Source organism: Rhinolophus sinicus, chromosome 1 (assembly GCF_057876585.1).
Source record: "Rhinolophus sinicus isolate RSI-liver-muscle chromosome 1, RSI-T2T, whole genome shotgun sequence".
NCBI lineage: Eukaryota > Metazoa > Chordata > Mammalia > Chiroptera > Rhinolophidae > Rhinolophus > Rhinolophus sinicus.
This window is the reverse complement of record NC_142501.1, coordinates 68,596,132-68,621,432: the sequence shown is the minus strand read 5'-3', so window position 1 is coordinate 68,621,432 and position 25,301 is coordinate 68,596,132. Positions and strand designations below refer to the sequence as shown.

Here is a 25,301-nt window from a genome sequence, read left to right as displayed (position 1 = left end):
TATAAAGATAGGTGATTTTCTTAGTCAGCTCAAGTGATTTCTTTTATGATGTTATGGACAGTTTGGGAATTATCTTCAGGTACCAGTAACTTTAGCTTTTCAGATCATTCAAATCACAATTACATTTCATGAAAATTCCTAAATATGCCAAATAGACTGTAACTTTTCTTAAGCAATCAAGCTATAATTTTCAAAGATGATTATTGGACAGTGATGACTTTGAAATAACTGTAAATTTTGTTTCTCTAAATGAAATAAGAGTTCCTCAGATTTGGAAATGACATCGTTATTAGGAACACATGTAATATTATTATGAAATTCAGAGCAGGGTGCTTCAATGTTATTATTCTTGCAGCTGGTTTATTAGTGGAGAATGGTGCTGAAATGTTTTAGGTGCATATTAAGTTTCTGACCACATGTGTCCATTTAGTATTTTACTAAAAGTAATTCACTGGATGATATTGTAGTGTCCTAGAAGAGTTTCTACACTTCTGAAAGGTAACCACTTTCCTCCCTCCTCTCTGAGTAAACTTATGAAATTATGAGGAACAATATCATAGCAAACTATGATATTGTGAGGAACAGCAATGAAGTGATTGCCATGGAGTTAAGAAATAGAATGGACATACTATTTTTACCCTAGTGGACTCTTTTAATACTCATTTAAAGGCACATTTTTGGGGGAAAGGCATATTGTATCCTTGCCTGAACTTGGGTTTCTCACCTGAGGATTGGCCCTCTTACTAAAAAGGAAGAAACTATTTAATCTACCGTGTTTCCCTAATAATAAAACCTAGCCAGATAATCAGCTGTAATGCATCTTTTGAAGCAAAAATTAATATTAGACCCAGTCTTATTTTACTATAAGACCGGGTATAATATAATATAATATAATATAATATAATATAATATAATAATATAATGTGATATGACATAACATAACATAACATAACATAACATAACATAACATAACATAACATAATATAATACCGGGTCTTATTTTACTATAAGACCAGATCTTATATAATATAACATAATATAAGACCAGGTCTTAATATAAGGTCTTATATTAATTTTTGCTCCAAAAGACGCATTAGAGCTGATTGTCCCGCTAGGTCTTATTTTCGGGGAAACATGGTATTTCATCTAATCTAATCTAATTTTATCTAATATAATCTTTAGTAGTATGAGAATTCTATCTGCCATGATACTGCTATTGAAATGGACATGTGAATAAAGATTAACATGCAAAAAGGACTTGAAGCTCCTTGTAAGATATGGGAAGTAAACGGAAACAGTGAGGGATTGGGAAAGAATTCTTGTGAAAAGAGGCCAGTAATTTTCTATGAACAGTTTTTTGTTGCCATGGGGGTACCAAGGGAAAACCTGGGGTACCTAGGGGTACTAAGCACTGTGTTGGTGTCATCATTATGTTGTGATCTGCTTGCTCTGCTTTTCATCTTATATAGAAGGTCTTAAGTTTGCTTTTCTAATTGGAGTTTGAATTAGTAATATTCTTTTGATTCTCATGTATATGTTCTCTATTTCCTCCTGTGCCCAATGACAAATAGAGTTGTTCAGTTCAGTGGATATTTACCTAACAGAAGAAATAAAGGGGAATGTATTACTTCTCTGGATGACCATATTACGAAGTAAGGAGGAGAGAATGCATATTGTTGCACAATTGGAAGTTGCTATTACAATGAGTATACTCAAATTTCTGTCAGTGGGCTTAAAATATTGGACAAGCACTTAAAAATATAAACATAGTTAACTATAATATAACTAGGATAACATAAGTATGAAATAAGAATTGTATGAAATGCTATTGATTAAAGGAAGGAAACTTGACTATGATATAAATGGTTGTCATTTGAGCAACAGATAGGACATCCAAGAGTAGAAGCCCAACAAGGTCTTGTAACTGTGGGTTTAGAAAAAGGAGGGAACTCCTGACTAAAAAAGGTATTAAAATATCTGATAAATAGGACATTTTTCAAACATCCACTTCTGTCCACCCAAGTCTCTGAGATGCCTCCATACCACCAAGTGTGTCCTATTTGTTGGGGATAATGAGGCAGAAAAAAAAGATGGAGACTAACTGATCTGAATTTTTCACAAGTCTTAAAGCCTCTGAAGCATGGCTAACTCTTTTTATCAGATATTTCCCATCATCTTACAGAATAAGGTCTTTGATTTTTGTTTCTGCTTCTTTCCCCTTTCAGGGTGCTTTTCAGGAAATAATGATCACCTTTTGGCAATTCATCATAAAAAGAGTGGGAAGCCAGCCTTCATTTATCACCATTCACAAGACATTGAGAAGAGCCTGGATATAGCTCCACAAAAGATATATAAGCATTTTTCTTCTGAAGCGCAAATAAGCAGACGCCACCAAATTGTTCATTCAGCATTTCCTAGACCTGCATATGACCCATCTCTCAATCTGTTGGCTGTGGCTGGTCAAGATCTTGATGTAGAAAACCTTCCAATCCCAGCAGCAAATGTCATTGTGGTGGTAAGTATTGCGTTTAACTGTTGCTGATGCTGATGCTGATGCTGGTGCTTTCCTTTCGGTTGATGTTGGGGAAAAAAAAAATAACAAAAATTCATGGTGAATAGATATCATTGGATCTCAGTGATGTTTTTTCACCACAACACTTCTCATTCTCTGATATTTCTTTTTTGGTACTTGAGTATTGTGTGTTGGCTTTCTCTTGAATGTAAGCCCATGAAATAAGAAACCCTGTCTGTATCCTCTGTGCACAGCAAAGTGCATGGTGCATGTAGTGCTTGCTACATATTTAAATTAACAATTGCTTTACGAGGGCCTTATAGTTACAGCTGATCGTATCCTGTACGAGCCTCCTACCTTCTCGGATAATCTCTTTTAAACAGACAGGTGTTAGTTTATGCAAACAAATAATGCTTATTAAAGATCTTCTGGTCACTTGATTAAAATTTTAAGAAATAGAGAGTCCACTGAAAGGGAAGAGGTATTGTAGGGGGAGGGTAGTTTTCTGTCACTGGAGTAAATAAAATGGTCTGGGCATAGTTGATGGGTAATATTCCTAATATCAGTGAACAAAAATCACCCTTTATTAATCAAAACAATGCAGTGATCTCATTGCTTGTATTCTTAGGGTATGTAACCCAAGCAAGAGGTTCCCAATTTGTGGAGGTATCATTGTTTAAATACATGCTGAGGTTGATAATCTATTTAGACTATGGTCCCTCCCAAGTTTAAAATCACACTAGGAAGATCCACATTAAAACTATAAATCAGTAGCTAAGTGGTTGTTACTGCATTTCTGCCCCCAAAATATAATCAAATATGTTGACTTTTAAGGCCACGATAATTCAATGAAACTATGTTTGCATTTTGGTAATCTCTCTATGCAGCAAATGTAATTAAATTTAACAAGCTTTCTTTTCCTTTTCTTTATTTTTTATCTGCTACATAGTGGACATTTTACTTAGTATTGAGAACCAAAGATCCATTCATTGATGTTTTTAGCCAGCATACATTGAATATTTATTATGATTCAGTCTTCATTTGGGGTATCTAGAAAAAGAGACAAATGAAACGGAATCTCTGGTTTTGCTTCAGAAATGTCTGAGGGGAAATGTCAGTAATTCAATAAAAATCATAAATTGAGAACACAAGATGAGCTCTTGTTAAGAGAAAATCTGAGGGTCATTTGGCCTCCTGAAATACTTCATCAAATTTTCTGCATTTACATGAGTAACAGACGTTCTCAAGGTGAAAGCCATGTACTCTGTCTCTTCAGTGAAGATAAATGGTGTTAATGATGTCGCTGTAGTGGGATATGCCTGTGTTAATGCTGGGGCTTGTGGGAGATGTTTCCTCTAGTGACCATCACATATACATGCCATAGTCATCAACTCTTAAAGTCACTGTGAATTACAGTTCAGGAGGTTTGTTCTCTCTTGTAATGTCATGTACTATCTAGTTAACTTAATGTTATGGAGGATGAAAGGCATCAATGAGGAATTATGGCATGTCATTTCACTTTTAGCTTATTTGTGGTTTGAAGATTCATGAAAAAGCTGTGCTTTTTCTTTTGGGTCATGATTGCAAGGAGGCAATAGGTGATTTTGCTGCATTAGCTTTCCCTAATCTCTCTTGATCTAATCTCTAACCATTCTGTGGCTCTGAGTTTGCAACAATTGTTAGTGCTAATGTTTCCTGTAATCAATTTACATTACTTATGCAGTGATTTAGCAGGAAAACCTGGTAAGTGGGGTTATTTTAAATAAATCAATAATGTTCAGCTTTCTCAAAAAATCATTTAATCAAGTATCAGCTGGGTTGAAGGTTCATTCTGTCCAGAAAAGAGATTTAGGTATGACGTGTACTCATAGATGATGAAATGGAGATATTCTGGTGGCTAAATGACTTTGATGGAGCAATTGTTGTGTGTTTGTATGGCTAGAGTGTACATGTATTATACACACACACACACACACATACACACACACACACGGACCACTTTGCTTGAGGAATATTGCTGTGGTACCAAGGAATTATTTGTGTCTTAATTTCTATCAAAATGAACAGTGTTAATAAGTATCATTTCCTGAATTAGGGAAATTATTGATATTTTTTTCCAGCTAGAGGAAAAAGCCACCTCCAACCTCCAAAGCGTATATGTAATGTCTAAGGTTTCCTAGCTCAGTGGGAGAGATCACTTTTTTATCCTCATATATATATATATATATATATATATATATATTTTTTTTTTTTTTTCTTTTTTTTTTTCTCTCTCTCATTTCTGACATCTTTAAGACAATGAGTTTTAGAATGAGAAATTTAACTGGGACGTGAAAGATGCATGCATCCTTCTCCCTTTCCTGATCCCTAATTGCCTCCACAAAACATTTCATAAGAGCATTTGTCCACAAATGAGTTTTTTTCCCTTTTTCTTCTATCTTTTATAATCAGGAAAATCTGTAGTTTATTTATTCCAAGGAGAGAACAGCACAATTAAAATGTTTATCCCAAAGAATGCTAATTATGTTCCAGAAGCTCAATTAAGAAACTGTTATTAGGATTTCTGTACAAATTCAATATAGAAGGGACATTATTAACAAGCAAAGATAGAATAGATAGATGCCAGATAGCAGCTAAATGTTTGCTAAATCAGAAATTCTGGACTTCAGTTTTTAATAAGACATAATAGCCCCTTCAAGAAAAAGTGAGGCTATGAAGCTTTACAACTTGGTCTCAGGAATGTAATTCTTGTACAAAATAGATGAGAAAGGTCATACTCTAAACTTTTCAACAGTGGCTCAAATAAGCAGTAAATTCATTCTAACATAGAAGAAAATTAAGGTGCTTGGGCAATGTCCTAATACCTAGACAATTTTCCAATGAAAAGGACTATGATTTTGTGCAATCTATCAGACACATTACATTATGTCCCAAGAATATCTCAAGTTTGTGAAAACCACTATAGCCTGTATATTCCTCGATGGTGACTTCTTATACGGTGGGGGATGAGAAGGCTTTGTTGAGCTATAGGGGAAGCAAGTGTGTAGACTTATTCCTGAATTAAATGACTTGCTCATGGTGGGCAAACTCAGAAAGTGTGATTCAAATGCAGGCTTTGGAAAAATTATGAATTATTACGTGTCAAGGGTATTCGAGGTCAAATAGTAAATAACCAAGTCCAAAATGCTAAATGGGTGTAAGACAGTGTAGTGTAATGTAAGGTGTGATTTGGATGTCTTCTAATATAGTCTGGGATACTTGCCCCAAGTTCCTAAAGAGAATGAGTATAAAAGCCTGAGAAAAAAACCTCTGCCATGTTCTGATATGGCAATCCATTTGTTAAAACAATCAAATCTGTAATTCTTTTCCTTGATTTTCAAATCAATGCAGTAGTATTGTAGAAACATCTTTTCTGTCTTCCTGGAAAATGGCATTTTGTCTATAGACCCTAACCAACTTTGTCATTTGGGTTTTGTTCTTTGTATTAGTTCTTTGCATAACATACTACCTCAATATTTAGCAGTTTAAAACAAGAAATATTATGTCACACAGTTTCTGAAGGTCAGGAATTGGGAGCAGATTAGTTGTGTAGTTCTGCCTTGGGGGTTACTGCAGTCAAGCTGTCATCCACGGCTAAGTCTCTGAATACTTGCCTGAGCTGAAGGGTTCACTCACATGGCTGTTGGCAGGAGGCTTAGGTTCCTCAACACATGAAGACCTGCTCACAACATGGCTTCCCCCAAGTATGTGAAGAGAGAGAGCGATCCCGTACTGCCTTGTATGACCTTGTCCCCAAGTCACACACCATAATTTCCATTTTATTCTGTTCATTAAAATTGAGTCACTAGGTCTAGCTCACATTCATGGGGAGGGGACTACGGAGGGAATGAATACCAGGAGACAGGGATCATTGAGGACTATCTTGGTATTTGGGTACCACAACCTTCAATCAAAGCAAAATTGGGGAACTGTTGTGTTATGCTTGTTATGTACTTCTACCTATGAACTTCAGTATAAGTAACTGTGTGCTGAAACCATATTATAGTAATGGTGGAAGAAGCTGTGTCAGTAAAGAACCTTTAAGCATCAAAAGAAACTTATGATTAGGTGCCAATTTACAGATAGAAAATCAAAGCCCCAAATCAGTAACTTTCTCCAGGTTACACAGTTAATAATAAGTGCTACAGGCAGAATTCAAATCCAGATTTGTCTGACTTACAAAACTCAAACATTTTACATTTTACCATAAGTCAATTGGTTTGCTTTGGGAAAGTATTGCAAATTTTCCCAACAGAAAATTTAACTTTATGAATTACATTTTATCTAAGCTAATGATAATGTTAATTTTTATCCTCTGAAATTACACTTATTGGTAGCTAGTTGTTAATTTTGGTTCCAGAGGGTAAAAAGTGAAAGATCCATGATGGCCATTCCATAAATAATAATAATAAATGACTTATAGGGACAAATTCTATTTTATTTTTAAGAAAGTTCAGAAGAAGAAATTTTGGAATCCACTTCAGAAATTTGGTTAAATTTATGCTTTTTTCTTAACTTACTCTAAATGCTTCATGTTAAACAATAAGATCTTAGATAATCACCTTTCCCTTTATCTCCAACATTTGCATTTTGGAAAGCTTTGTGCTTAGGTTCTCTAGTTATATTGTACCCCTGAAAAATAGTCTTCAAGTAGAAACTCTATTCTTGAACTTGGCATCCTGACAGTCAGAACTATCGCCATCTGTTGCTTTTCTCCATTCCTAGCTACTCAAGCAGCAAGGAGGATGCTCAAACACGTGCTGGAAATGTTAGGAGTCAAGCTTAGGCAATGGCTATGTGAAGTTTCAACACTGGACCCCTTAGTACATCTGCTTGTTTTGGATCATTTCAACTCAACATTAAGATGACTGAAGTCTTAGGATAACTGGTTTAATTAATTATCATCTAATTGGACATTGACTATCCTCATGTACAGAGAATATTTTAGTAATATTCTTGTTTTAACTCCCAAAGTAATGTACTTCTATACTGTTTTAGAGTATTTAGAAATACAGAGAAGGTAAAAGAATAAAAGCAACCCTTAATTGTTAGATAACAATGTCATCTTGATAGTGACTATCTAGTATATTTATATTCATGTTCATATTCATATTCATATTTATATGTATCCTTATATTTAATTTATATTTATATATAGTCATATATATGTATACATAGTCATACATACTTTTTATAAAATATGGACTCTATATATAGTTTTATAATTTTTTACTTACCTTTTCATGTCATTAACTATCTTTATACAGCATCATTTTTATAGCTGCTAAAAATTCCATAATTTTATTATATAATGGATTTTACAGTTTTATGTATTGACTTATATTCCCAACACAGTCAATGATTTAAGGCAGCTAATTCTGAGAAGACGAAATAAATGTTGAATATAGCAAATATAGTATTCTTTCCATTGCAACTGCCTAATTAATATTATTGAGAGAATCTAGTGAGTTCATCTTAAGGGAAACTACTTTCTTTATGAACTCTATATATAATTGTAATATGAGATTTTTTTTCACTAAGCCAAATTATGTGTATATTCCATAGACTGTAAATGTTAAACAAGGGAAATATTAAAAACATCCAAAGAAGTTAGCAGGACCAAAAAAAAAAGAGGATATTTTGTTAAGAGCATATAAAATGTTCAATTTCAGGAGTTTTCATTGAGGAAGATGGAAAGAAAGTGCTGTGTCTTTATGCTAGAGCCTAAAACCTTTTTCTTAATCCAAAATTTCCACAATAATGCAAAAATAAATGGGACCTGCTGATAAACAAAGAGGACGTGTTTTCTTTGGAGCAAATATTTACTTGTCAAGTGTCTAAAAATTGCCCTTTGATTTTCCAATTGTTAAGAACTGTTCTCTTGTAGCCTCTGTGAGTGACTTTATCCTTTTTTAATTTCTTTCCTTCCTCCTTTCTCTATTTCTCTCTAATCATAAATATCTATAAATCATGCTTAGATTTTGTTGTTGTTGTTGTTGTTGTTGTTATTTTTAACTATACAATGCTCTGCTTTAAAATCTAACTGCTAATGGGTGATTCCATTGGGCTTTCTGAGCATCTGGCCCCACCCGCGCATGATGGGATTGGCACCGTTTAGGAAATGCCTTAGTTCTTTCAACACGATCCCTGTAATTCAGATGGTAGAAACAACGTCTTCCTTTCTCTTGTTTTATGAAAACATAGGAGTAAAAAGTCTCTGGAAGAGTCTCTCTCTGGGCAAAGTTATGAAGCTTACTCAGTGGTAACAATGTTGCTTTAGCAACAGATAACTTCAAATAAAATAGAAAAAAAACACTTTTGAAGGATAGGCCAAATGTTCAGAGACAGTTTCTAAGATTGCAGGAAGAGTAGTGTTTGAGATTTGTTTGCTCTTCTCTCTGGAAACCACAAGAGAGCCTTAGGGAACACTGAGATATGTATCAAGACAATCAGGACAAAGAATCTGTCTTATTCTGAGATTTCCTGGATAGCATTTATTAGTGTCACCCCAGTTATTCTGAATATTTTGGGGTTCTATATGTGTTTGTGTGTCTGTATTTCAGAAAGTCCCCTAAATTATCTCAGCTCCCGTTACTGATATAGTGACACTGCATTGTTTAAAAATTTAGGTACTTTTCCTGCCTGAAAACACGGCAAGTAGACAGGTGTTTAACCAGAACAAGTACATGTTAGTTCTTTGTGCTTTAAGCCATAAAGGTACTTTTTCTCTCCTTTTTAGAACCAGTCTGTTGTTGTTATTTTTTTAAGCAAGAAATATTGGTCAGCAAAAGAAAAAATATTCCATATTGAACAGGCCACTAGGCAAATTCTTTGAATGTAGGATTTTAAAAATCATCAATCTTTTTGTTTGGGGGGGACAAATAAATTTTTTAAAATTTCTTCATGTGTGACAAATGATAGTGTCATCTATATTCTTAAGTACTATAATTTTTTAAATTATAAGATCAGATGAATAAAGTCAAGTTTATGCCACGTTGGATTATGAAAAATAGCCACGTTATAGGAAACAGTATATTTCTGGTGAGTAACTAGCATAAGTAAGTCATGGAGACTGTAAGAATATATCAGTATATCTGTAAGGAACCAAGAATTAGTAGGGGCAACTGAATTCTCAGACATGCAAAAGTTTTCAATGGACACCCAATCCTTGCTCCTTAAGACATTCATTCATTCAGAAATATTATTGTCTTGTGTGTCCTAGGCAGTAAAGCAGACTCTGGGGATACCAGAGTGGTAAGATAAACAAGATCATTGCCATTATGTAGTTCACATTCTAATACGAGAAAAGACTATATAAAATAAGTAAAGAATTAAACATAATTTCAGATGGTGGTTAGTACAGTGAAGAAAGCAAAAAAAAGTTGAGTGACAGGAAGAAAGTGGTGGGAACTACATTATTTTGTATTTTGAGTGATTCTATTGGATAATCAGGGATATTTAGGGATTAAATCAACGTATAGCTCGCGTGGTAGAAGAATAACTTTGGAGTCAGCAAATATGTGTTGGAATCCCAGATCACGTACTTACTCACTCTGTTTCCTGCAGTGACTTAACATCTCTATTTCAGTTTCCTCATTTGTAAAAGAGTGATACTAATAATAGCCATCCTATGGAATTGTTGAGGAATTAAATGAGATAAAGCATTAAAAGCACTAAGCGTCATGCCTGACACATAGTCAGATCCTTATAAAAATTGGAGGCTATTATTAGCATTATATGGAACAATGGAAAAATAAATCTTTCTAATTTTACTACCAAGAATACTTGTATTTCTCCTGAGCCCCTGGTTGGCTTATAATTATATCTTTTAAATGCTGTGACTCATGCTTCCCTCTGACTCTTGTGTGCTAAAAAACTGAGAGCCAAATCTGCGGCCTACCTCTAGCAAATACAGAGAGCTTTATTGAGGGGCCTTATTTATTTTGTGAACTAACTTCATTCTTAGCTGGATGTTTTCTTTTCTTCATTCATTTTCCTTCTAATTCAATTTCCTCGTTTCCTTGCTTTTTTATTCAATTTTATTTTGTATTATATGTGTTTTTGTAAGCTGGCACAGATCCTTTCTGTACCTTGTTCTGTCTAAACAAATAGTCAGGGTAACAAAATAGCAATCAGTATGGACAAGTTGAGTTTGAATGTTACACAGCGGGAAATCCCCCTACAGGGAGAAGTTGTTTACCCTTTGGGTTTGAAAAATAAGAAACTATAGTCAGTATGAAAGAATTACAATGTGTATCATGATCTGTTTGGCTCACTGCTCAGTAGTCCCCAACCTCAACCCAATCCCAATGTCAGGGAACAGTGTTCATTCTCACTGCGAGCAGTTTAAGACAGCGGGAACAGAATGGTTTTAGGAGACATCCTGGGTTCACGTGCCTGTTCTGCCACTAACTACCTTTGAGATCTTGGGCACAATGAACGAACATTCTGAGTCTTTGTTTCTTCATTGTAATGGAAATTGTAATACCTGACATGCCTACCTCCTTTGATTCTTTCTAGAATCAGTGAATTTGTCCTGTAAAGTGTTAACACATTGTTGTAATGTCAACTGTCACAATCATGGTGGTGGTGGATGATGTAATATCAATTTTACTGCTCATCTACTCTGATCTTGGGGTAAAATCCCAGTACTGTAATGGACTTCTTGCCTTGTACAAATCTAGGGGATACCCTTGACCTGTAGTTTAAGCCAACAGCGTCCCTTAGACCTGTGCTTCACACAGCCCACACAGCCACATGTGATGGTCTTGACCAAAACCCTGCTTATATTCCATTGCTACTTATCTGGGCTCTTGACATCATCTTCCTTTCCTGAGCGTTCACTTTGGTCAGCCAACCAGCACTTCAGTTTCTCTGAAGCAGGAGACCAGCCTTCTTACTTGTTTTCTCTGTGCACTCATATCTCATAGCCATCCCTACCTCTACCTGCTGGTAGCTTTTCATGTTGCCATGGGCCATCTTCTTGTGAACTGTCCACCTGCTACTTTATCTGCTGAAAGCCTAACCATCTTTTCCATCAGCCAGAATGTGCTTACCTGCTCTATGCTCACCTCTTATCTCCTGCTCCCAGATGCAACTCCTTTTTTTCATCTAAATAATGAAATAATGTATTGATTGCCTTTAGAATCTTAACATTAGCTATCACCTGTATGGTCAGTAGCTACTGTTACAAAGAATACTTTTTTTAAGGTATTATTAATCCGAATGCCAAATAATTTATTGATAACCTAATAATGTATTAATAACCTAACAATTTATTTCAAAATTACTAGGGAAGATCAAATAATAATCATTCCACACATATAAATACATACTCTAGGTAATTGAAGCTTACCTTTGTAATTATGTAGGGATGTAAATCTTTTTAATTTACATTATACATTTTTCTATTCTAACTATACATAAAGATTTTATTGTTGTTTTAAAAATTAAGTCATACTTATTCCACAACTTGGTTTTTTAAAATAATAATAGGTCATAGATATACTTCAGAGTCTTTAAATAGAAATTTGATTATTTCTTCTAAATAGTTGCATAATTTTCAAGTTTGTGTATTCTACGCTTAAAGTAGTCCTCAGATTCAGTATACATCCATGTTTTTTGCAGTTTTATTTCTTTGTGTATGTGTTTTATATTTGCCACAAAAAAATTGCTGCAATAAACATCTTTCATATACATGCTTGGAGAAAGAGGAACAGATATACATATATACTGTATATATATATATATATATATATATATATATATATATATATACACATAAATATATATTGTTTGTTCACTTATATGTTTTATATATATGAATAAGTGATTTTCAAAAGAGATTATTTACCCCAAGACTATTTTCATTATTACATTACCAAATTATTGGTTTTTGGAAAGTTGTAGCCTTTCACCCTCCCATCAATAATGTATAAAGCTGCCTGACTGACTCAGAGTTTCTGCAGCAGCAGTTAGTGGTGGTTCTTTTCAATTTTTGCTGATTAGAGGAGTAAAAGTTGTATCTCATTATTGCTTACATTTGCATTTCCATGACAATGAAAAAGAAGGAGCATCTTTAATGTGTGTTCCTTTTTTCATTTCTTCTCATGCACATTGCTTATTCTTGTGTATCAGGTTGGTTATCTTTTTTCTTAATAACTGGTAGAAGCTCTTTGTCTATTGTGAAATAATCCCTTTGTCTGCCATATAGGTTATATACAGAGGGTGCCAAAAAAATGTATACACATTTTAAGAAAGGAAATAACTGTATTAAAATTGTAATAATGTATATGATAACAAAAGATGAATACAAGTCATGTATATGCAATTTTTTGGCACCCAGTATATAATTGTTTTTTTTCCTTAGGCTGTCATTTCCCTTTGTTTTTTTATGGTATCTTTTGCCATACAAAAGCTGAATTGCTTTGTGTTCAAATGTTTGTATTATCCTCCTTTAAAAAACAACATTTTGTGACTGTCTTTTTTTTTCTACTGAACAATATATCATAGTCATTCTTATAAGGCAGACTTAACTCTCATTTATCTTTCTCTAGTTTCTTTATATATGGATAAACTAATGCATAAGTAAGAAATTCATTTCATTTTTTATTACAATCATTTTTGTTCAATATTTTTTGTGGTTTTCTTCCCCTCGCTGTCTGTTTATCCAGTTCATCTTCTTTTGTTGAACTCTCATATACTCCTGGTCATTAATGCTAAGAACCTACTGTGTATCCTCCCACTTATTTTATTTATGTCCATATAATCATACACATGCAGAGACATACACACATACATGCACCCTCACTCACAAGAATGTACATATATACTGGATTTTTGTTATTCTGTGTTCCACAAAAAATGATATAATATTATACAGACACTTCTCTGCTTTGTTCCCTTTCTTTCCCCATGATACCTCGCGGAAAACTTTTCTAATCAATAGTCATGACTAACTATTTTTAATGGTGCATAGTACTTTATGGTATGGTTATGCCAAAAGTTATTGAGCCATTCCTCTATCAATGATAATTCACATACTTCCCGCCCTTATATTTGGTCCTATGAACAATGTTACGAGAATATCATTGTACATATGCTGCTACATGCTAGTGCTTTTCTTTCTATGGAATAGATTCCCAAAAGTGAGATTGCTGGGTTGAAGTAATGCATAGCTGGATTTGTTTCCCAAAAGATAACAGTAATTTGCATTTCTACCAATAAGTACTAAAGTAGCCATTCTTCATTTCTATCAGCAACAGTGCTGATCACCCTTTACTTTTGTGACTGATAACTGTAAATATATATCTCATTATTACTTCTAGTTTCTTTAAAAAAAAAGCTACCAAGAATAGCTTACGTTTTCTGGATGACTCCAGATCAGTTGTCTTTCTGTATGTGCAGTGTGAGCTATGTGAGTTTCCTGACCCCTCTGGCGGTCTCACTGTCGCTGCCTCTGCCTGATCCCAGTGGCGGCCTGAGCCACGCTCCACCCTACCTACTTGGTTGTCTCTGATCTGTTTGAAAAGTTTGGCCTTTAAAACCAAACTTTCTATGGAATAGATTCCCAAAAGTGAGATTGCTGGGTTGAAGTAATGCATAGTTGCCAAAACATTTAAACATCAGTTAGGACTCCCAGTGAAGGCCCAAAGAGTACCATTTATGATTTTAGCTTGACATTTTAGTAATCATTCAGCTCTTAAGGAAAATTTCCCTTCCAAAAGGTTGTCTCTCGCTAATAAGGGGTAGTTAAAAGGCTTTTGTTATTTAAAACCATTGAATGCCATTGTCAGTCTACTTGGGTTAATAGGCTCAGAACCCACTTATTACATAACAGAGAAAATTTCTAACCTCAAATCACTAACTTAGAAAATGCTGATTTGTGTTTTTTTGCCACACCTTGTAAATATTTTAGTTCCATATGTTTATTCACAGTGAGAAAATCCCTCAGCTTTCTTATGGACTTTTCATTGATCGTTTAAATTCCTTTGCTTTGATTTTAGACTCAATAAAGCTAAGTTGTGTTTAAGACTAAGTGTTCCATCCATCTTTATGCATTTTGGGGTGAAAATACTCCCATGAAATGTTCACTAAGAATTCTGATTCCCACATAATTGTTTCTCGTTGTAAATGAAATCACTAGACACCTAGATTTCCTAGGCATTTTTATTGCCATAAATTGTTCTCTCAGGGTTCCATCATGTCTGGACAATGACAGGAGGGAGTGAATCTCAAAGATCAATTCCAACTGCTGGAAAGTTGGTAGCCTGATCAGTTTACCACACGGTGAAGCCTGTCCTGTTCCAACTCCTTGATCTCCAAATGATGCACGTACTAGCAGAGAAAGTGGTCTTCCGTGCCACCCGTCCAACTCATTTATTTTGCAGATAGGCCCAGAAATATGAGGCGGCTTGCTTGAGAGTAAAAGCTCATCAGGAATCAAAGAACTTTGAGTCAGATCATCTGAATCTTCATTTTTCTTATGGAAAATTAGGATATTAACATCTTTCCTGTTTCCTTCACAGGGATTTTAGTAAGGGCCAAATGAATCGATGTATATGAAAACACTCTGAAATATTTATGTTATGCACTAATGTCAGGTGTCATAAAATTGTTTTAAAGTTTACTGTTATATTTCTGCCAGTAGGAACATCAGAAATCTCTGGATAGATTATAATAGCTACCATTTATTGAGTTAGTATCTACGAACAGGCCCCACTATCGAACTCATCTCATTTAGAGATTTTCATTGTCACACCTCTACTCTTGTCCTAAAAAGAATGGAATGATTGACTTGGTAGGCATCCGGATGTTTCTGCCATCTTTTCTTTGACAGACATTTAAAATGGACAGTGTATCACGGGCCAGGCCCTGGAGCCAGTCTTTGAATGCAGGCAGGCAGACCCTTTCAAGTGTCTACATAGTGAACACCCCTTTGTTCATGGATCCTATTTTATGTGCCACTATATGATTTTATATAAAAATAAGAGTAACTGATTTTACAAGCACAAAAGGTGTATCTGAACATAAATCCTACTTATAGTCATATTGTAAATGATCTTTAAAAAAATAAAATGAACTTTGAAAATTAATATTAATCTAATCATTTCTATTCATGATCTTTGAGAAAAATGTATACGAGTGCTGTTGGGGAGGGGGAGATTGCCCCCTCTACCTCTCTTTAGTTCTTATGGCTAGACTTATAATAAAATTGACACAAGATCAGATTAACAGGAGAAAAAAACAATTTAATATGTCGCATGTGGGAGATCGTAAATGATGCTCAGGGAAACGACTGAAACAGGCAGCTATTTATGTTAATACTGTTTACACACACAAAAACCAATACACTTTTGAAGATTTGACGATGAAAAAACTTCGTTTTGGGTGCTCATTCGTGAAGACTCTAAACAGAATGAGGGCTTGAGGTAGTAAATTAGTAAAAAGTGACAAGTTTTGTTTTTACGGGCTTTTGGACACTGAATTCCTTAAATCTGGTGATAAGGATGTCGCCTGTGGATCAGAGGGTACCTTTCACCCAGGGGAGTTATTTCTTTCCTTCAAGGAGACAAAGGAAGGTCAATGTTCCTTTTTTTCATAAGCTGTTTTTCAAGTAACTTTGATAAGAAATAATATGCCAATATGCCTTGGGCCCCGATGATACAGAGCTAAAAAATAAAATTACTGAATTTATTTTCATTGTCATTTTGTTCAGAAAGATGAAGTCTATCTTTTAAAATATAGGTTCAAAAGAGGCACGCTGAAAACCAGTATTTTCACCTCTCTAAACAATTCTAGCCTTCTCCACTGACCATTATTATACTCCTTATGGGAATGAGGCCAAGGTGTGATCTGAGGTGATGAGATTCCCTGCTCAAAAATATATACTCTAGTAGCTTGTCACAGTCTAACCTTCCACCAGTAGAGAATAATTTACTGTAATAATGGCACTGCATTTCCATGATGTCTGGGATGAATAAAGGCTGGATATCCAAGACAGTAGTCAGGTACTGGAAGTTTCCCCATATAATTTTTCCAGATATTGCCAATGAAAGATTTCTTGGCACAGCATGCCTTATTGATACAGGCATGGTAATGTATATTGCTATACATAAGGGGCTGTATATAGATCCCTAGCCTTGTCTTAAAGGAACAAATGAGTCTTCAGATACATAATTTTTTCCCACAAAGAAAAAAAATGATGTAGGCCTGAAATAGCCTCTAAGCAGACAAAGTCAGGCGAGGGGCTGGGGGAGATCTGAGCAGTCCAAGTACAAAGTACAAGGGGTGGCCTCCTAAGAGGTTGGAGTAGGAGTGAGGGTGATCTGATGTGAAGACAGACAGCTCCTGTATTCTACTTTTCTCTCAGGCTCAGTTTGCTGCTGTTGAATTTTTGGCCAAGTATCCATTAGCCAGAGGGGTGACATGCTCATAGTCTATGAGCTGAAGTCAATCTGCAGAGGAGTTGTTGGCCCGAGGGGTTTGAAGGGGAATGTCTTGAAGCAGGGCCTACGGTACAACGTGGGTTCACAGGGCCAGCCATTGGCAGCTGCGTCTCCTTTACTCCTGAAATCCTTTGGGTTTGTGATACTGGTTTTGGATCTCAGAGTCTATTAAACCTCTGTATCCCAAGTATTGGTTGTATTTTCTTTTTATTAGTTTCAGGTGTGCAAAACAATGTAATAGTTAGACATTTACACCCCTCATAAAGTGATAACCCCCCTCTCCCAGTCTACTACCCCTCTGACATCGTATATAGCTGTTACAATTCCTCTGACTCTATTCCTTATGCTGTAGTCCACTTCCCGTGACTATCTATCTATCTATCTATCTATCTATCTATCTATCTTTAATTATAGTTGACATTCCATATTATTCAGCTTCAGCGGCAGGTGTACAGCACAGTGGTTGGTTGCATTTTTAATCTATTCCAAAATTTGTTTGTGTCCTTTACCTGTTTTTTCAGGATCAAGCTTGTTAATTCATGCCACTTGACATATCTCCTGCTCAATTAATGTGGTAATACTGTGAAAACCTTGGTGGAAATGTCAGTGTGCATCTTTGTGAAGCCTGAAGGCTGCTGAATGCCATAAGAGCACAGTCAGAAGCTGTGATAATTAAGCCCTTCTTTAACAAGCATTAGTAACACAATGTGTGTATTAGACATGATGGTTATCAGGATAGCTTAAGGACAGTGGACTTTTCCAGAAGCTTCTCATTCTCCCGACATTCTTGTGACAGGAGGTTGTATTTTAAATGTAACATTTTCACAGTGTGCGAAGCATCTGTTTCCCCACTGTCTTTGAGAGAATGAGGCATGAAGTGATATCAGACTTAAAGATTTTTGTTGTTTTTGTTCCCATTGAGCTGCTAACTCACTGAGGATATGTAGGAAACTGAATCTTGTGATAATGGTGCATCTAGAGAATAAAGGGTAACAATACAAGAACACCAAAAAACATTTCCCACCATTTTTTGGGCTCCTGCTATACATAAAACACGATGGTAGAGGTTTTTCATGCTCAATCTTATAACTCTATGTGGCATTATTATTCCCATTTTACAGATAAAGTCATTGAGGCTCAGGGAGGTTGTCACAAAGAATTGATCTCACTTGATTTTAAAAATGGTAAATTTTCCACCGTGTGGGCGTACCCTCTGATCTGTGGGCTTTGGAATGATCTGTTTGTTCAGGACTGCCGATGATTGGCAGCTATCCTCCTGGGCTCTTAGCAGGAGCAAAATTATTCATGCAGGGAAGGTTAAGCGCCTTCTAATAGATGGTAGGTTCTCTCTGGGCCAAGGAGCTGTGAAATTCATGGGCTGGGTCTAGTGATAAAGTTACTTCTCTGACTTTCCCATGGCCTTCTCTCGAGCCAGAAGAGGATACTCGACTTGTTGGGAAGTCTTGTGCTGCTGTATTAGTTTCCCATGGCTGCTGCAACAAATTGCCATAAACGTAGTAGCTTAGAACAACACGAATTTATTATCATGTGATTCTGGAGATCAGAAGTCCAAAATCAGTGTCACTGGGCTAAAGTCAAGATGTCCACAGGACCAGTTCCTTCTGCAGGTTCTAGAGGAGAAACTGGTTCCTTGCCTTTTCCAGTTTCTAGAGGTCACTTCCGCTTCTGGGCTCACCACTGCATTCTAACAATGGCTGCCTTCTTACCTTTTCATCTATCATCACATGTCGTTCTCTCTTTCTGACTTCAGCCCTCCTGCCTCTCTCTTGTGAGAACTCTTGTAATTACCCTGGGCCCACCTGGGAAATCCAGGATAATTTCCCATCTCAAGATACCCAACCTAAACATATCTGAACAGTACCTTTTTCCATGTAAAGTAACGTTCATAGGATTAGGACGTTGACATCTTTGAGGACCTATTATTCAGTCTCCCACAACCAGCTGGCCCTGGTGATTGCTTCACTGGTCATGATACCCTATTTGGGGCAGCTTAGGACCCCCCAGCATCTCTTGGAACACAGCATCCCCGGTTCCCCCCATGTGTACCACATCAAGGCAAGAGTGTGGGGGGCAAAGTTGATTTGTGCTCCTCACTGTCAAGCAGGGCTTGCAGTTTGGTAGTCTCAAACTGGAGGCAGCCCCAGATATATTTAGACCTCAGTGCATTCTTTTTTCTTAAATCAAGAATTTTATTTAAAAATTTGCATTTCGAGTATTTCTTTAAAATTGGGAGATCTGGTATCACAGTGCCATATTTTCAAATGGTAGCATAATGGCTTCTGCCTTTAGACTAAATATGTGCTCTCCCCACTCACCTTAGTCCCTGCCACTGTCTGATGATGAATTACCCCTATTTTAATTGCTTGGACCCTATAGTGTAAGTATTTGAGTTTATAATCATAATTCAAAAACCATAGTATTAATGTGAATATTAGAGAACATTTGTTCAGATCATTTGGACAGGGGTAGTAACTTCCTCTATACATACTAGAAAACGCTGTGTTAATTCCTAGGTATCCAGGTAAGGCAGAGAATGAGCTTTGTCAGCCAGCATCATCCGAACATTTACAGACTGACTGGATCTTTCCTTTGGGTATTTCTTTTTGAGGCCTGACTCCCGGCTTTAATCCATTAACACCTGGGCCTAACATTCCTAATTAGCATTTTAGTATTCCTTCCATTTCACTGGAGGAACAGTTTTCTACTTGTCATCTGGAAAGTGACCATCCTTTCTCTCTTCCTAGAACTGTCTCATAAGTACTGTATCAGTTTCTTAAAATTTAGAATCTCCTGTATTCCAAATAAAAAGTTTCATCATCATTATATCCACAGTCTCAGAAAGTGGCTGGCATACCGTGGGTCGTTAATAAGCATTTTTTGAATGAATGAATAAATGATCAGTGGTATTGATAACAATAGCTAACATTTATGAGAACTTAGTTATGGATGAATGTTGCATCTTTGGATGAGGTAGCAATTGCAATCCTGATGGAGACAAGTTCACTGTGGGTGGCTGCCCTCCCACAAGCCCTGAAAAGGCAATCATACTGATCATGTCACCCTCTGTTCCCGGCTACAGCTGATGGGACCATAGGAAGGTTCCTAAGCCAAGGACACCATAGCCTTAGCTGTCCAGGAGTCTGTGACATGGCCTCGTGTGAAGAGCACTCCCAAGAAACAAGCCAAGCCCTTTAGGGTTTTTTCCTTTTAAGAACTAAAACCAAGAGAAACAGTCTGTCCAAAGCTGGCAATAGATGTTTGAGCAAATGGGTCTTGCTAGGGTTTAGGGACTGGCTCCCAGTCGGGCCACATGCATGATGATGATGCAGCCACTGAGAGATGGAGGAGAATCTCAGTTCCTAATTTTCTAGCTCCCAGATACAATCTACATGAGGCGTGGCTATTTTTGAATGGCTATGAAATTACCTGTTGTATCTTTACAGCTTTTCCCTTCTGCCTTTCACTCAGAGAGGCTATCTGTTCCTCATTAATAAAAAACTTGCCTGGAACATAACCTTAACCCAGGATGCTAGGCTAGCCTGACAGCACAATTTAATGAAGGTGGGATTGTGGAGTAGCAGTGTTGTCAAAGTGAAGATCAAAGGAAGCCAAGAGTTTTGACGGCTTCAGGCACTACAAGCCTCCCCCCACCCCCAAGTCTTTCTGAATAGAATTGGGACTCAACAGTTTTAAGAGATGAATGTTTTCCAACATGCATGTGTTTCTGAGTCTTCAATTCTGAATGGGAAAAAAAGGGCATGAAAATACCTGGGAAATATTTCAACCTGTTATAGAGCAAGAAGAAATGACAGCTATTGGTTCATTAAAATTATTGGACTGAGAAGGATGTAAATTAAACAAAAAGAAACTATTAAAATTTAATTGAGCATTTTAGGACTCAGCTTGCTAAATTTGAAAAGAGTGCATTCTTAGTTTTAGAATATGCTTCCTGGAATAGCTACCTTCAAAGTGGACAAAATCTTTATAAAATAGCCTTGGCATTAATTTTTCATGAATTAAAAAGCATGCTAGAGGATTAAAGCAGAATAATAGATGTAACGTTACAGAAAAGTAGGATGCTCATAAATCATTTATGATATCCTTGCTCATCAGGACTTGGCTTTTTGAATCTTAATTGAAAACTGGTTTGGCTATATTGTTGAAAAGAGTAAATTGGTTATTCTGATAGCAGACAACTTTCATTAGGGAGTTAATTAATTTTAGGAGGCTGAGAGCCTGGCGTATTAAACATACACAATCATGTTTAGTCATGGGACTTTATTTAATTACAATTGTTTTCTGGTCAGTGCACATTGTTAATATCTTATTTTCATTTTGATCAATGCTTGTTAGATACAGTGTGAGTTATTATGAGCTATATATAGTTATATATAAAAGCACAAAGTAGGGTTAGGCCTCAAGTAGGAATAGGGCAATTGGTTCATAAGAAGACATATTCTATAACACTCTTGACACTAGACCAATCCTTATGCCATCTTGTTTCCATCTTCTTTTTGTGTTGACTTACTCATCAATTATTATGGTAAACTTGGACATTTTTTAGATCCCAAATGAGGTGCTATTATGATCTTTTCATTCTTTTTTTCTTTTTGATAAATTAAGCAATGGATGGAATGGCTGGTATATTTTATTCTGAAATTATTTATGTAATGTCTTTAATTTTTACCATTTGAATTTTGTAACCATCTTAGTTCCCTCCTTTAATACAAATAGTTAGGTCTAATAATTGCACTTAACAACACTTAACAACACTAGTTATAATACCTACAAGTCTGTAAAAGAGGCATCACTATCTTCATTTTACAGCTGAGGAAACTGAAGATCATTTATGTCACCAACAGGTAACTCATCTAGGCCTGCAAAGCTAATCAGCACTGAAAGTAGGATCCAAATTTGTAGAGACATAGCTTTAAGAAGGCCCTGTTCCCAAGCTCTTGCAATTTTTTGTAATCCACCACTAATCATAAGCTCTGTGAGGACAACAGGTTGGTGTGGGAAAGAAAGGTCTTGTCACGAGCAATTCTGACATATTTGCCTTTTGCCCCACCCTTTGAGCAGTTGTCATTGTTAAAATTCTCCCTTAAAAGAGCATGACAGTCTGAGGATCACTCCATTCTGAACTTAAGTTTACAGCGTGGTTTTGAAATCCAAATTTCATTTCTTAAGAACTAGATTAGAAAGGCAACAGCCAATTAAGGCCACCTGTTCACGTCCTCGGTGCTGTTTTTGGAAGAACCCTCTCGTAAAGAAAGAGACGGATGGCCCTTTAACAAGATCATAACGGCTGTAGGCAGATGACTATAATTTGGGATGGGGAGAATGGATATATCTTCTTATACAACCCAAGGACTAAACAAAGGTCTCTGAGTGACCTGAATGAGTTCCATGTCTCCCAGCGCACAGCCTTGTCTGTGATCAGTTCCAATCATTCCAGAAGGCTTTGGGAAATTTGCACGGATACCATCAGAATTCAGTCTCCATAAGGACATTTGGAATAGAAACGCCCAGCCTTCATATGGTTTTATAGAGTTCACAATCTGACTGGTGACCTCTATAAAAACTCATCCTATTTTCCATTTGCCAGGCAGTTTCTCAAGCTCAACTTTATAGTCACCGTCCCAAAACATCTGGGAATTTGAAAATTAAATACTTACCAGTTCTAAGTGTGGGAAAGACCACATGTGAAACTAATTTCACAAGGAAATGGTTTAAACATAACATTAGCAAATGTCCTCAGAGATTGTGCTGTGATATCTGTCTCTCTTTGTCTTTCTCCCTAGCTGGCATTTTCTCCCCATGCGGTAATCTCACGTTTTATTCCCTGTTAGGACAAGGGGAACTACTTCTGTGGAGCTTCCTGATCACTGTTATTTGCATTAGTCTTGCCCCACTCTAACTCTTATTGCACAGGCCTCCATCGTTTATTCAACAGGTTTGTAGAGAAAAAAATCAAGTAAAATTCTAGATGTGTTGAGTTCCAAATGCCTATAAAATCTATACAATCGTGCACCGAATAACGACATTTTTGTCAACAATGGACCACGCAATGGTGGTCCCATAAGATTATAATGGAGCTGAAAAATTCCTATGGCCTATGACATTGGAGCTGTGTGGTAACTTTGTGGTGCAATGCATTATGTTGGTGTTGGTGGTGATGCTGGTAAACAAACCTGCTGCCCCGCCACTCGTATGGAAGCATAGTGCATACAATTATGTACATGACTACATTACTGGTTTATGTATTTACTATATGTTTTATCTTTATTTTAGAGTGTATTCTTTCTACTTATGAAAAATGCTTGTTGTTAAACAGTATGCCACGTTATGCTGGTAGCAGCGTCATGCATCTTGTGTTTACTGCATCACTTGCTTGCGTCATTTTCTCTTGTGCTTGATTTAATCTCATATTGTTTCATACAGTAACATGCTGCACAGGCTTGTACCCTAGCAGCAATAGGCTGTACCATACAGCCCAGGTGTGTAGGAGGCTGTACCATCTAAGTTTGTGTAAGTGCTCTCTGTGATGTTTGCACAATGACAAAAATCACCTAATGATGCATTTCTTAGAATGTATCCCTGTTGTGAAATGGTGCATGACTGTATCTGGAAATATAGGCAGTTATCAGTATTCAAATATATATATATATATATATATATATATATATATATATATATATATATGTATATATATATACATATATATACATACATATATATACATATATATGTATCTGAATATATATATATTCAGATATATATATATATATATATGGCTAATGCTCAGGGGAAAGCAAAAAAATTAATTTAGGGAATCATTAATATACAGTGATAATTGCAGATTAGGAGTGGATCACATTATCCAAAAAGAATAAGAAGATAAGAGAATCTTTAAGCCACAGGAATTTGACCTGATTGTTTACAGATGTACTACTACTCAGTACAAAAACAGTACATATCCCATAGTTAGCTCAGGGTGACAGATAGAGAAAGATAAGCCACAAATATAATGAGGATAAGGCATAGAGGTGAGAGGGAAACCAGGAGAGAGTACTACCATGGCAGCCAGGGCAAGGAGCAGTTAAGTGACAAAAGGTTTCATGCATACGTTTGTATCCATTGAAGTTCATTACTTGAAAATCATTGGTGAACTTCAGGCGAGTTGAAAAGTGGGATGTAAGGGGGTTGCAGGGATGAGTGAAAAAGGTGAAGGGATTAAGAAGTACCAATTGCCAATTATAAAAACAGTCATGGGGATGTAAAGTACAGCATAGGGAATATAGTCAATGAAGTAATAACTATGTATGAGGTCAGATGAGTACTAGACTTATGAGGTTATCATTTTGTAAATTATATAAATCTCTAATCACTATATTGTACACCTGAAACTAATATAATATTGTATACCTGAAACTAATATAATATTGTATATCAACTGTAATTGAAAAGTTCTTTTTAATTTTAGAAAAAGAAAAGTGGGGTGTAAGGGCATTGAGATGTGATTGTGATTGCATTCTACAATTCTAGCTTTGAAGAGAAGTGATTGGTAGCTATAGGAACGTAGACTCCCTAAAGGGCTGGTAGTGCCAGTTTTATGTTTGAAGAGGCCCAAACCTGTTCTTTTTACATATATAATTTTTTTCATTTTTCAGTTACAGTTGACATACAATATTATATTAGCTTTAGGTATATAACATAGTGAGTAAACATTTATATAACTCACCCCAAACATTTATGTAACTTACAAAGTTATATAAATCTCCCCCAATAAATCTAGTACCCACCTGGCACTATACATAGTTATTACAATATTACTGACTATATTCCTTATGCTATACCTTACATCCCCATGACTACTGTGTAACAACTAATTTTTACTTCTTAATCCCTTCTCTTTTTTACCCACCCCCATAAAACTCCCTCCTATCTGGCAACCATCAAAATGTTGTCTGTATCTATGAGTTTGTTTCTGTTTTGCCAAACATGTTCTAATAATACCAGAAAGCAACCAAAAGAGAGGAAGAGATACAGACTGAATTGAGGGGCTAGAGCAGTGTTCCAGAGAAGCCAGAGCTCTCAGGCAGTGGGTTTCTTCCTCCATAGAGGGAAGGATATCATTTCAATTAGAAGACTAAGGAGAGCCAGAAATGGATGACAAGACACCAGCATGCATGGCAGTGGGATTCTAGGGAGTTCTCTCTGATTTATCAGCGGTGGGAAGAGGAATAGAAAATAGCTTCCAAGAGCAAGAAAGAAAGTTGGAA

At 36.1% G+C, this 25,301-nt stretch overlaps 1 protein-coding gene across 3 annotated transcripts in view; it reads left to right on the top strand.

Annotated features, from left to right (window-relative positions):
• Window positions 1-25,301, top strand: part of PTPRR (protein tyrosine phosphatase receptor type R) — a 245,914-nt gene that overhangs the window by 22,696 nt on the left and 197,917 nt on the right. For all 3 annotated transcript variants that reach the window (XM_019748998.3, XM_074325415.2, XM_088800759.1), the window contains exon 2: window positions 2,226-2,515. In XM_019748998.3, the coding sequence (XP_019604557.1) occupies window positions 2,226-2,515 (290 nt within the window). The remainder of the gene's footprint in view (window positions 1-2,225; window positions 2,516-25,301) is intronic.